At 40.3% G+C, this 12,306-nt stretch overlaps 2 protein-coding genes across 3 annotated transcripts; one reads left to right on the top strand and one right to left on the bottom strand.

Annotated features, from left to right (window-relative positions):
• Nucleotides 1-579: 579 nt before the first annotated feature.
• Nucleotides 580-6,844, bottom strand: LOC131316508 (probable transcriptional regulatory protein At2g25830). 2 transcript variants are annotated; one of them, XM_058345906.1, is made up of 7 exons: nucleotides 6,688-6,844; nucleotides 6,358-6,521; nucleotides 5,542-5,603; nucleotides 4,130-4,286; nucleotides 3,711-3,988; nucleotides 1,240-1,360; nucleotides 580-1,091 (listed from the first exon to the last, which is right to left on the bottom strand). In XM_058345906.1, exons 1-7 carry the CDS (start codon nucleotides 6,782-6,784, stop codon nucleotides 1,050-1,052), a joined length of 921 nt encoding a protein of 306 aa, XP_058201889.1. In that variant the 5' UTR covers nucleotides 6,785-6,844; the 3' UTR covers nucleotides 580-1,049. The 2 variants fall into 2 exon arrangements, with proteins under 2 accessions (XP_058201889.1, XP_058201888.1); XM_058345905.1 differs by having other exon boundaries at nucleotides 580-1,057.
• Nucleotides 6,845-8,807: 1,963 nt separating this feature from the next.
• Nucleotides 8,808-11,339, top strand: LOC131317484 (uncharacterized). The gene is made up of 5 exons (XM_058347031.1): nucleotides 8,808-9,151; nucleotides 9,235-9,751; nucleotides 9,872-10,195; nucleotides 10,259-10,406; nucleotides 10,852-11,339. Exons 1-5 carry the CDS (start codon nucleotides 8,808-8,810, stop codon nucleotides 11,337-11,339), a joined length of 1,821 nt encoding a protein of 606 aa, XP_058203014.1.
• The last annotated feature ends 967 nt before the right edge of the window (nucleotides 11,340-12,306 follow it).

Here is a 12,306-nt window from a genome sequence, read left to right as displayed (position 1 = left end):
AGTTAAATGTCATGAAAGAAAGCAGTAGCAGAAGGAGAGAAACAAGATTTCAAGAGGAAGTACTTCTGAATAATCTGAGCAGCACCGGAACCAAGGCTATACCGGAGGACCTGATGACTTCAACTTTGAGTTCGTCAAAAGGTTCTGTAACTTAGTAAAGGAAGATGTCATTATGCTTATGGGTGAGATTCATGGAAGCGGAAAACATTTTCGTAGGGTTTTCAGTCTACAACGTTGCTGTGATCCCGAATGCACGTTACAACTCTGTTTGGAACTTGGGGAAGAAAGAGACAAGGGAAAATAATTAAGAGTGCAATTAGAGGGAAAGATAAAGAAAATTGGAGGAAAAGTTGAACCTTTTTTTTCTTTTTTTTTTTTCCTTCTTTTTTCTCTAGGAAACAAACAAGGGAAGGAAATTTTATGAGATCTTTGATTCCTTTCTATTGCTTTCGATTGAGCCAGTTACCCAGAAAAAAACTATTCCAGACGGAGCCACTCACCGAAAAAAGAAATGTTTCCTCTGATGTTCCCACCTAAGCATAGAGCATTAGGGAAAGACACAACACATGCACACCCACAGGCACAACTACGGATCATGTAAAACCAGTAAAGCATAGAAGACAAGTACACTAGAGTAAATGATGTTTAAAGAAAGGTGTAGAAAGGAAGGCGAAAAAGAGAGAGAAACTAATCACTTATAGCAGTAATAAAAAAAGGTAAAGGAAATATTCCTCTTCTATAGTTGTATATCAATGAACTAAAATACTCACAAGTTACAGAACCCCTTTCCTTGTAATAGAGGATGATACATGGACGATAAAAATCCAACCTCAAGTTCAATGAGCAGCGATCCACAACCTTGTCATCAGGTAGATGCCCAACAAGCCCTCTGCTTCAGCAGCGGAACAATTGTACGAGTACAAAAGCCAGCAGTAGCACTGCAGCAGAACCAAGTGAAATTTACTCACTTTTGGTCTGTGTAAACAGCATCAACATCATCAAGGTCCAGTAACTTGGACATAAGATCCTTGTTTAAGTCCGTAGCTTCATCATCCACCTGAGACCCACCAACACTTCGTCAGTTCTTTACTCTGAAAATGGGTAAGAAAATCGTCGGCAACAGTGAAAATGACTAGCAGTGAAACTAGGACACATGAGAAATCATGCAACTCTTTTTTTTTTCAAAGGAAGAAATCATGTTACTCACAGTAACATAATTTGTAGTGAGAAATTTCATACCTCAATAGGGGTTATTGGAAGAAGTTCAGATCCATTATCAGGTTCAAAAGTTATTCCTTCGTCGCGCAGCTTTGATAAGATTGCTACGTAATTCTCCGAGGAACTCACGAGCTTATAATATCTACCAACCAAACCAATAATCTCAGTTGGAGAAGTAGAGTCATTATGGGAGATAAATTAGGTCCATCATAATATCATATTACTCATATGACATATGGTATTAACACGTTTGAACCATGCACGTCACAAATAAGTCTTCGAAACTTAGCAGCTTCAATGTGTTTTCGACTTTATTTACACCTCACTTCAAGGAAGACGGTAAGTAAATGATTTTTACCTGGCTTTCCACAAGTTTCAAAGGTACAGACTATTCACTCTCTCAGACGCACCAATACGGACAATGGAAGATACATATGTGCGGACAAGGCAATTTTCCAAAAATCATGACACAGATACTTGTGGAATATGTTGAATAGCATTCTACCTTTATGGAGTATTATCATTTGCTTGCTTGTAGAAATAAAGTCCAAGCATGTCTTTCCGGCCAATGAATTAGTTTTGTCCAAGGCTAAACAATACGTAGATAAACAGCCCAAGTCCACATAACAAGAAGTATCAAGCTCCAAAACAAGTTGGCCCAAATCCAAGCCCAGATAAACTAGAAAATAAAATAATCCCCTCCCAAGAGGATATGTCTATCAGGGCCATAATTTATCCAGGTCTCTCAATGCAAACAAATGCCGGATATAACACACTCGGATTTCTATATCCAGCTTCTCTATATCCATTATTCTCGTTGGAACTAAAGAGACCCCTCAAATACCCCCCAAGAGGATATGTATATCCGGGCCATAATTTATCCAGGTCTCTCAATGCATACAAACGCTGGATATAACACACCTTGATTTCTATATCCGTCTAACAAACATGCTGTTATTCTCGTTGGAACTAAATGGAAGTGTTTATTCTTTTGTTTTGCTTAAATAGATGGCTCAAACACTATCTCACCAGTCAAATTTGACGGGCCGGTACCAACCTTCAAGTCATGTAATAATACTACTTTATCAATTTCACCTTCTATCATTCTTGTTTTTAGCATGGTTTAACTTTATGTCTTTTGTCAGTACCAGCATTTTACATACATAAGATGATTGTTAGGAGTTATATTGTTTAATGTAAAGTGAGGTTACTACAATTATAAATTACATATCTATATTTAGGGTTAAGCAAATCGTATACACTTCTCTAACTCTGTATTCAAACAATACTATTTCCAGGTCATGGCACACCAGAAAAAAATCACCCTTAAATAGTGATGTACAGAAGCAAATATACTTCTGGACCCTGGTTATATTTCGAAGATGCTCCAAGACAACTTGCCTATCACCAAAAAAATTAAGGAGAAAACCATCAATAGGCGATGTAACATAACTTCGGCATGAGAACTATGCATTAAAGAGCAGAGAGACCAAAGAGAAAGTGAAATGTAAAAAAACAGTAGTTGAGGTACTTAGGGGACCTTGAGGTAGCTGAAACTTTAGCATCGTTATGGATCCGAAAGAAGCCATGATTCTAAGACCAAAATAGATACTTAGGGGACCTTGAGGAAACCAGTTGTCAAGCCAAAGGAATGTGTAATGGAAACTCAATAACATACTTGATAAGAGGCCTGGCAATGGGTATAAGGATCAGAATCTTTCTCCTAGTCTAGGAACAGTTGGATTGAATTTCAAGAGTCCAAAAGCATTTGCACCATAACTATGCTAGGCCTGATCACATTGAATGGACTGCTCCTTTCTACTTTCAAAGTTGCAGCAACATGACATACTATACAACAAGGACTCCCATCACCCACACGTGCATTGGCATGTCCTTATTTGGTACCCAATGTCCATTCCAAGCTCTGTTTTATCTCTGGATGGGCATCAACGGATGTCTCTAGACCAAAGGAAGACTTATCAGCTGGGGTATTCAAGCATCCTCTCCCTGTTCTCTGATCAATCTTCATAATGAAGATCTACCTAACTTACCTCTTCTTCAACTTCACTTTCTCAAAATTATATGATAGCATGTGTGCTCTAGCTGTGGCATCTCTAAAGCTCGTCAATCCTTGGATGCTGAGATCTCCTGGCTCATAGGGAAGCTATGTGCCTATTTGTGAAATCTTTTCACAGCATGCAGCTATGGTACGAAGCTTGCCTAGGCAGCTATGGTATATAAATTTGGTACGAAAGGAATGGTTAGGTGTTTCAGGGAATCCAAAGATCACCATCCTCAGTTATTCAAAGAAAAGGTTTGATGTTAGAGTTATGGGATCTCAATTCTCCTCCATAAACCTACCTCCATCAACCTAGCTCTGTGCCATTCTCAGCAAGTAACTCCTAAAACTCTGATAGTCTTGTCTCTAATTGACCAGCAACTAGAAGTTTCTCTCTTGCACAAGGAAGTATGACTTTCTAGTGGGCTAATACCTTTCAGGCCTCTCTTCATCAGTATCATCTTCATACATTGGAGGTTCAATGACGTCATCTGCACCAGCATCTAAAGCAATGGCAAGGAGCTGGTCTTTGTCAGCATCAGTGACTTTTATGTTTGCAACACGAGCACGTCTGAACTTAAATATAAGGGATCCTGGACCTGCCATTTTTCCACCACAGTCCTTTACCACCTCTCTAACAGCTGCCACTGATCTGTTTATTTTATCCGTTGAGACCTCAATTATAATGCCCACTCCACCAAAACCATAGACCTGCATAAAAATGTGCTCATCATAAGAACCCTAATTATTTTCACAATATCACCATAACATGAGTAATATGATTATCTTTATGACGAAAATCGAAACATGCTGCAAATCTCAAATTTGGATGTGATTCATGCGCGTGCTCACCTCATATACTTTCTCAATGTAAGCTTCTTGTCCCTTTTCAGAAGCTCTTTTTATGTTGCGCTCTAAAATTTCCTTGGGCACGTCAAGGTCCTTAGCTTTTTCAATTACAGAAGCCAAAGCGATATTTGATAAAGGATTGGGACCACCATTCTTCACACTACATCATTGGAAATTTGAACTTCATCAACACCAGTGATCAAAAGTAACAGGCCAAATGGTTAAAAGAGTGTATCAAGTTGGTATAGACAACATTTTCCAATTACTGAAATGTACAAGACTACAAGTACTTGAGAACTTAATTGGCTCCTGTTTACACCCGTTTTTGGCACCAAATCTTGGGCCAGCGCTGGAGGGCTATTTAATTAAATGTTAATTAAATTGGACCGATTTTTATGAGTCTCGTGAGCTAAAAATTAATGGGCCGCATTAATTTTGTACTTTGGAGCAAGGCCCAATTAATTTTAGTCTAGAAGCTTGGCCCATGTTTTATTTTGTAAGAATTGGCCCATGATTTGTGGATAAACGGTTGTGGATTGACTCCAACCGTTGGGAACAAAGAATATTGTGGGCCATGATGCATGGAATAATTGTTCCAAAGCCATGTGGTCAAATGGCCTCCACGTCCTTTGATTCCCACGCACAAACAAGCAGTTGTGTTTCAGAAAATTAATAAGGCCAATTGACTAAGTCAAAATGGCCCCATTATCCCATGATTTACGAGAAAAAGTAGTGGAGTTCATGGGTAAACTACTTTTTGGCTCCAAGAATTACCGTGTAAGTGCCATAAACCGCCAAGCAGAGTAGTGGGGAGTTATTTCGGACACTTGGCAATATCTGGAGCCAACTTGGGAGACTTGTCAGCTCGTGGTGAAGGTGGGAAACTTGGCTCAGATCTGGACCAATGCAGTATTTGCCTATAAATACTAGTTCTCAAGACTAAAAAAGGGTTCACATACCAATCAAGCCAAGCACTTAAACCAAAGTCTTTCCAGCGAAGCAACTATATTTACTTTTTCAGTGCATTCACTCAATTACTTCTTCAAGTAATTCGGGTTTTACTTTTCCTTGTACCCAACTTTATTATTCCGACATAATAAAGGTCGTTTTTACTTTTACGTTGTTTTCTTTCCTACACGGTTAGGAAATAGCTAAGTCCACGCTCGTTGTGGCAAAACCACGAACCATCACTGCAATCTAGCCCTTAGGTTTGCAGCACTTTCACCGTACAGTTACGAAGTCAGAAAAGGGACGCCTTGTCCATACGTTAGACGCGACAAGTCTTGGCACGCCCGCACTCAGTTCTTGAGCCATTTCGTGACCAAACAGCTCCCAAGTACTTTTGAGTTCAAGAGGAACACTATGCTATCAGCTCTAACAAGTGATGAGAGGGTTAAAACTTAAGAGGAACTCACGCAGATACCACTTCTTTCCCAATTCTCGAATACAGCTTTGCCTTCTTTGCATCTTGAATGCCCTGCACTTCAGGCACAATAGCGATAAATGAAAAGTTAACAAACAAGACAACAAATTCCAAAGCATGTTCGTGAGAATTTGTATTCCCATTATTTTCCATGCAGTGGAGAGTATAATTTTTCCCCGTGATTTTACCTTGGTCTTAAGGAGGTTTTCAACATAAACGTTGGTGTCTCTTGGTTTCCTATTTTGTCTTTATTTTAAGTTTTTTAACCCATAGTTGAGTTCTTTAATTTACACCTATGACCTAACATACTGGGAATTGCCAATTTTTCCAACCAAAATTCCAAAGCAAGTTTGCTTCTACTGATTGATTTAATTTGCTTATAATTTGTAAGAGCATACACAACTATGCTAAAAATACTCCACACATGACCATTCCATCTTCGCAATAAAAGGGTGGTTGCTGTTGTGGCTAGCGCTGCAAATGAACCAAGCTGCCCGAGGCAAGGCTCATTAAGTGCCCGATGTGGCTTGACTCATTTAATCGAGCCGAGCTTGAGCTTGAGCCGCGTGTAATAAACGAGCCAAGCTCAACACTATGAAGCTTGGCTCGTTTTTAAATGCCGAGCTCTAACATTACAAAGCTCAGCTCGTTTACACCCCTTGAACTTATGGCGACAAGCCAATGCAATTCCATCTTCAACGAACACACGAATTCCAGTCACGCATTTCATAAAACACGTGGGGTTCGAAAGTAAAGTGCAGCAATACTAGAGGGCAAAAGAGAATTTAAGAGGGTAAAAAGGCTAAACCTTTCTGCCGGCAATCTTGCAGGAACGCCTGCCCATGTAGAGAGGAGAGACAGTCCAAATCTTTCTAACTGATTCCAGAGATTGGTGCACCACTGATTGGACCGGTGAAGAATTCGAATACGACGGCGACGAGGGAGATAGGGTCTTGCTAAGAAAAATCGTACCTAAAGAACCCACAAGCTCAATAATCAGTCACAATTTAACTAACAATGTTGCAACATATACAGATATAAGTGATACAATGTTGCAACATATACAGTCCCCCTTCTACTAAGGGATCCCTCATTTTGTTAAAAGCGATGAAAAGAGAGGGGAGGGAGAAAAGTATACTGTGAAGAGCGATGGAGTTGGGGTATTTGGAGGAGAGGCCATTGGATAATCTGTAGAGAAATGCTCCGAAGGCTTTCATGGAGGGAGAAGAAGCCATTTTCACAAATTGTATGGTTGAATACCTTTTCTCTTTCTTTTGTTTCGGGAGACTCTCTCTCCGTCTCACGTGGGGTTTTTTTTGGGTAAATTACAACAAACACCCTCAACTAAACTTATTTTTACGCTACGGGTTAGAGAGAAGCTCCAAGGCGATTTTGGCTCCTCTTCAATCTCTACTCATTTTCTTTTCGTTTTCGATTCGTTTGTCTTCCTTTTCTCCACTCTTCATGGCTACTGTTTCACCTGGTTCTGTTTTGCTTGGTGATTTTCCCCCTTTAGGCTCTTCTGGTCGCCTCTCTCCTCGAACTAGTTCAAGCTCAGATGCAGCGTTAGGGCTGCCTAAGGTTTCGGTGGGCCCTGATCGAAATGTGGTTTTCGAGTTGCTGGCTAAGGACCTTCGGAAGATCCACCCTCACTTGCAATTTGAAACTTCTAACTACTCAATGGTACGTCAAATCAAAACCCTAACTGTTGAGAATCCAGTTTTGCGCAGCAAGCTGAGGCGAATCTCTCCAAATCGTTGATTGAGGGTAAACACCAAGTTCCTAATCCCAATTTGCTTACTAGTGTTCACTCTGAATCTCGATTTCGTTCCCCTGGGAATTCGGGTAAGGCTGTGAATGTTAACCCTTCTCCTCCTAAATGGAGTGATATGGTGAACCAAGGTTGTGATAACTCTCGCATGAAGTTGTTTTATCAACCCCTTGTAATTCATGAGGCTAGGGTTGTAGTGTGTCCTCTAAAGGTATTAATGAAGAAGGGGTTTCAAGGTGGTCTAGATGTGTAGTGGGGTATTTTCTTGATAAAGGGCTTCCTTACACATCTGTCAGGAATATTGCTACCAATATATGGAAGAAATATGGTATTGAGAAGGTCCTTTCGAATGAGCAGGGATTTTTCTTTTTCCAATTCAATCAGGAGGATTGCTTTTCGTAGGTTGCTTGAGAATGGACCTTGGCATTTTGGAGGTAAATTGCTGGTGCTTAAGAGATGGTCTCCTCAGATGACCTTGGTTAAAGAATAGCTCACTAGGGTTCCAATATAGGTTCATCTATATAATGTTCATTTTGAATTGTGGTTTGCTGCGGGGCTAAGCTTCATTGCTAGCGCTATTGGTATTCCCCTTTATGCGGATAGGTTTACTGAAACTGCCCAATGGTTGAGTTATGCCTGTATTTGTGTGGAGGTAGTAGATGTTGGGGCTAAGTTTGTGGATTCTGTAGATGTCATGTATACTGATGGTACTGAAGTTATTGTTGGGCTTAAGTATCCTTGGAAACCAGCTCGCTGTCTTGATTGTCATGTTTTTGGGCACTCTACTCAACAATGTGGGAAGAAAGTTGGGGTGACTAAGACTGCGTGGGTGGCTAAGGAGGTGGGTAGGAAATCTGAGGTTGCTGTAGTGCCTGAGGTCACTTCTGTACTTGAAGGTGTTTCTATTGGAGGGTTGGATTCTGCTCTTGTTCCTCCTAGGATAGTTGGGTGTGTTGGGTTAGATGTTTCAGGGGAGTGTGGCCCCTCTACTCAACCTGTTGGTTCTCTAAGCATGGGTGATGCCTCTTTTCAGTCTGTCTTAGTTGGTTCTTCTACTACATCTTCTTCTTTGGCTAGGAATAAGTCAGTGCAGCTTGCTCTAGCAATAGCGAGTGGGGGCCAAAAGATTGTGAATGCTTGTTCTCCTAATTCCTTTGCAGTATTGGAATCTACTTTTGCTAATGACCTTGGAGAGGTTGAGGATAAAGGCATTCAAAGTGAGGGGGATAAGATTGTTGATGATCTAGTTTCTCTCCACGTAGATGGTATAGACAAAGTTATTGCTCCTTCTGAAGGTAGACGAGGGAGGGGTAATAAAAGGGGTCATGGTGGTGGTCCTCCTAATAAAAAAGGGGGTGGGGGTGGTTCTAACAAACAATAGATTCATAGATCTATCTAGATTTGGTGCTTGGAATATTAGGGGTCTCAATGACCCCTTGAAACAAAGGGAGATTTTGTCTTTTGTTAAGGCCCACAAACTTTGCTTGATGGGTATTGTTGAGGCTAAAGATAGGCCTGAGAACTTAAGGTTTACTTGTAGCCATTGTTTTCCGGGTCATTGGTCTTTTGTTCATAATCCTGGTACCTCTTTGGTAGCTAGAATTATAGTTGGTTGGGATCCTTTAGTTTTTCAGTTGGATGTTATTTTTTCCTCTCCTCAGATCATTTGTATGAAGGCTACATTTGGGGATTTGAGTTCTATTTTTCTGTCCGTGGTTTATGGTTTGAATCAAGCTCTTGGTAAGAGGAATTTATGGGTGGATGTGAGGTATTTGGGGACAGTTATTGGCGATAACCCTTGGATTCAGATAGGTGGTTTTAATGTGGTTCGGTGACCCAATGAGAGGTTAATGGGTTTTGATCAAGTTGCAGCTTACGATTTTAATGAATGCCTTGAGTCTTTAAATAATGAAGATATGCCCTCACATGGTCTAACAGAAGGGGAGGTATGGGTGTGAATAAAAGTAAGATTGATAGGGTTTTGATTAATTCTGCTTGGCTAGATAAATTTTCAGATTCTAAGGCTGTGTTCCTTACACTTGGCGTCTCTGATCATTGCTCGACTATGGTTACTGTGATGCCTGCTTCCCATGTTAGAAGACCCTTTAAAATTTTCAATTTTTGGTTGAAGAATTCTAAATTTAGGGATGCTCTTATTGCTTCATGGGATGCTCCTTTGGATACCTCTCTTCGCTCAAGATTGGGTCTGAAACTTAAATGTTTAAAGCTTGTTTTAAAAGCTTTAAATCATCATTATTATTCTGACATAACTGGTAGAGTGGCCACTTTAAGGATGAAGTTGAATCAGTTTCAAGCTCAGTGTCAAGGTGATCCGGATAATTTGACTCTGAAAGAAAGGGAACATGAGATGTACCTAAAGTTTGTGAAGTTGAGTAATGCTGAGGAAGTGTTTAAAAAGCAAAAATCAAGGGTTCAGTGGTTAGATTTGGGGGACAAAAACACTTAGTTTTTTCATCATAAAATGAAATCCCATTGTGTGAGGAATAAGATCCTTAGTTTGAACACTCTGGAAGGGGTGCATCTTACTTAGCCTGAGGAGATAAAGCTGGAGATCCTGAACTATTATATAGGTCTGCTAGGTACTCCTTTTGGAGAAAAATGGTGTGCTTTTCATGCTCTTCGGTTACCTTTGAAGAAAAGGGCGAGTAATGATTTTAAAGCTGGACTGACTAGGGGCGTTACTCAAGAAGAAATTAAGTCTGCTATGTGTTCCATTAAAGGAGACAAAGCTCCAGGTCCGGACACCTCTGCTTTCTTTCAACATAATTGGAGTGTGGTGGGCAAAGATGTTATAGATGCAGTGGGTATCATGCCTCAATCCTGGAATTCTACCATTTTGTCTATTAATCAAAAGGTATAGGCCCCTTCTACTATTAAAGATTTTCGCCCAATTGCTTGTTGCAATGTTGTGTACAAGTGTGTTACTAAGATACTTGCTAACAGAATTCAGGCCCTCCTACCTTCCTTTATTAACCCTTGTCAATTTGCTTTTGTCAAGGGTTGTTCTATCGTGGATAATATTTTGTTAATCCAAGAGATTGTAAAAAGTTATCACAAGGCTGAGGGTAGACCTAGGTGTGCTATTAAAATGGATCTAATGAAAGCATGACTTTGTTGACTGGGCGTTTTTGTTTGATATCATGGCTATTATGGAGTTTCCCAGGTAGTTTATTTAGTGGGTTAAAAGCTGTGTTACTGGTCCCATGTTTTGTATTGCTATAAATGGTCAATTGGAGGGGTATTTTCCTGGCAAAAGAGGTTTACGTCAAGGATACCCTTTATCCCTATTTGTTCTTGCTAGTTATGGAGGGTTTTTCTGCTCTCTTCTAGTACAAGATGGATCAAAATGGGTTTGTTTTCCATCTAAAGTGTGAGGCCTTGCAGATCTCTCATTTAATTTTTGCTAATGATTTGTTTGTCTTGAGTAATGCTGATCCTCAATCATTCAGAACTATTCAGGAAGCTTTACAAGATTTCCATCTCTTTTCTGGGTTGAAGCCTAACTTGCAGAAAGCTCTATATATTTAGCTGGGGTTACTCAAACTCATCAAAGCGAGTTGTGCAGCATTTTCCCTATTCCAGTGAGTACTCTTCCTGTTCGATATTTGGGAGTACCTCTAATCTCTACTAGTTTTAAGAGTGAAGATTGTGTTCAGTTTAAAGATAAAACTCTTAATAGAATTCAGTCGTGGACCAACAAGAAGTTGTCTTATGGAGGAAGGGCTAAGTTGGTGCAGTTTGTTCTTTTTAGCATTCAAGTTTACTGGTCATCTATTTTTATTATTCCTACAAAAGTTCTTAAGGATATTGACAAGGTGTTGCGAGCTTTCCTATGGTCTGGTCCTGAATTGAAGGCCTTTGGTGCCAAGATTGCCTGGGATTATGTTTGTTCTCCGAAGGCTGAAGGTGGATCGGGGTTTAGGCATTTGTCTACTTGGAATAAGGGAGCTATGTCTAGACACATTTGGGCCATCTGCAACAAGGCTGATACGTTGTAGGTTAAGTGGGTTCATACAAATACAAATATTCTTAAGGGTCGGTGCTTATGGCTGAAGCTTCTTGGACTATCGGGAAGTTGTTTAAAGTTAGAGATATTGTGCAAACATGCATTACAACTAGAGTGGGTAATGCGGAGTCAATTTTTTTGTGGCTGGATAATTGGCATCCGCTTGGATCGTTGTTTAAGAAGTTCGGGGAGGCGGTGGTTCAGAATAGAGGTACTTCCTTACTGGCTAAGGTGAGTTCCATTATTCATCAAGGAGTTTGGAAATGGCTGAGAGTTCGGAGTCCTATAATTCAAAATATTATTGAACATACCCCCCAACTTTTCTCCTAAATGTAGACAGTCTTAATTCGTTTGTGTGGAGTTTAAATGGGACAGGAGTGTTTACTAATAGATCAGCATGGAATGCATTGAGGCTAGTTTGCCCTACTGTTATGTGGGCTAAAATTGTCTGGTTTTCTCATAATGTTCCACGTTGAGCGTTTATTGAATGGCTTACGTTTTGGGGGCGTTTATCAACCAAAGATAGATTAAGGAGTTGGGGTTTATAGGGTGATACGATTTGCTATTTGTGTGATGCCTAGAATGAGTCCCATGAGCACTTATTTTTTGCGTGCCCCTTTTCACACCAGGTTTGGAGTCACTTGTTGGAAATGAACAACATAGGCAGGGGTGTGCTCGCCTTTACTGATGAAATAGCGTGGGCTTGTACTCATAAGGCTGGTCCCTCTTTGGTGCGCCATGTTTTTCGCCTCTTTCTTGCTGCTTCTATGTACTGGATTTGGCGAGAGCGTAACTTTCGCATTTTTCAGCACCAAAGGAGAGATGCTAGGGGTTTGTCATCTCAAATTGAGGAGGAAGTAAGGGCTGATTTTGTGTCGTTTCTAGGAGTCAAGAAGAATGTTGTTAATAGTAGGATTGCGCAAAAGTGGAGGGTCCCTGCTCGAATTTTTGCTTTGTGT

Source organism: Rhododendron vialii, chromosome 2a, assembly GCF_030253575.1.
Source record: "Rhododendron vialii isolate Sample 1 chromosome 2a, ASM3025357v1".
Classification (NCBI taxonomy): Eukaryota; Viridiplantae; Streptophyta; class Magnoliopsida; order Ericales; family Ericaceae; genus Rhododendron; species Rhododendron vialii.
This window is presented reverse-complemented; position numbering and strand designations above follow the sequence as displayed.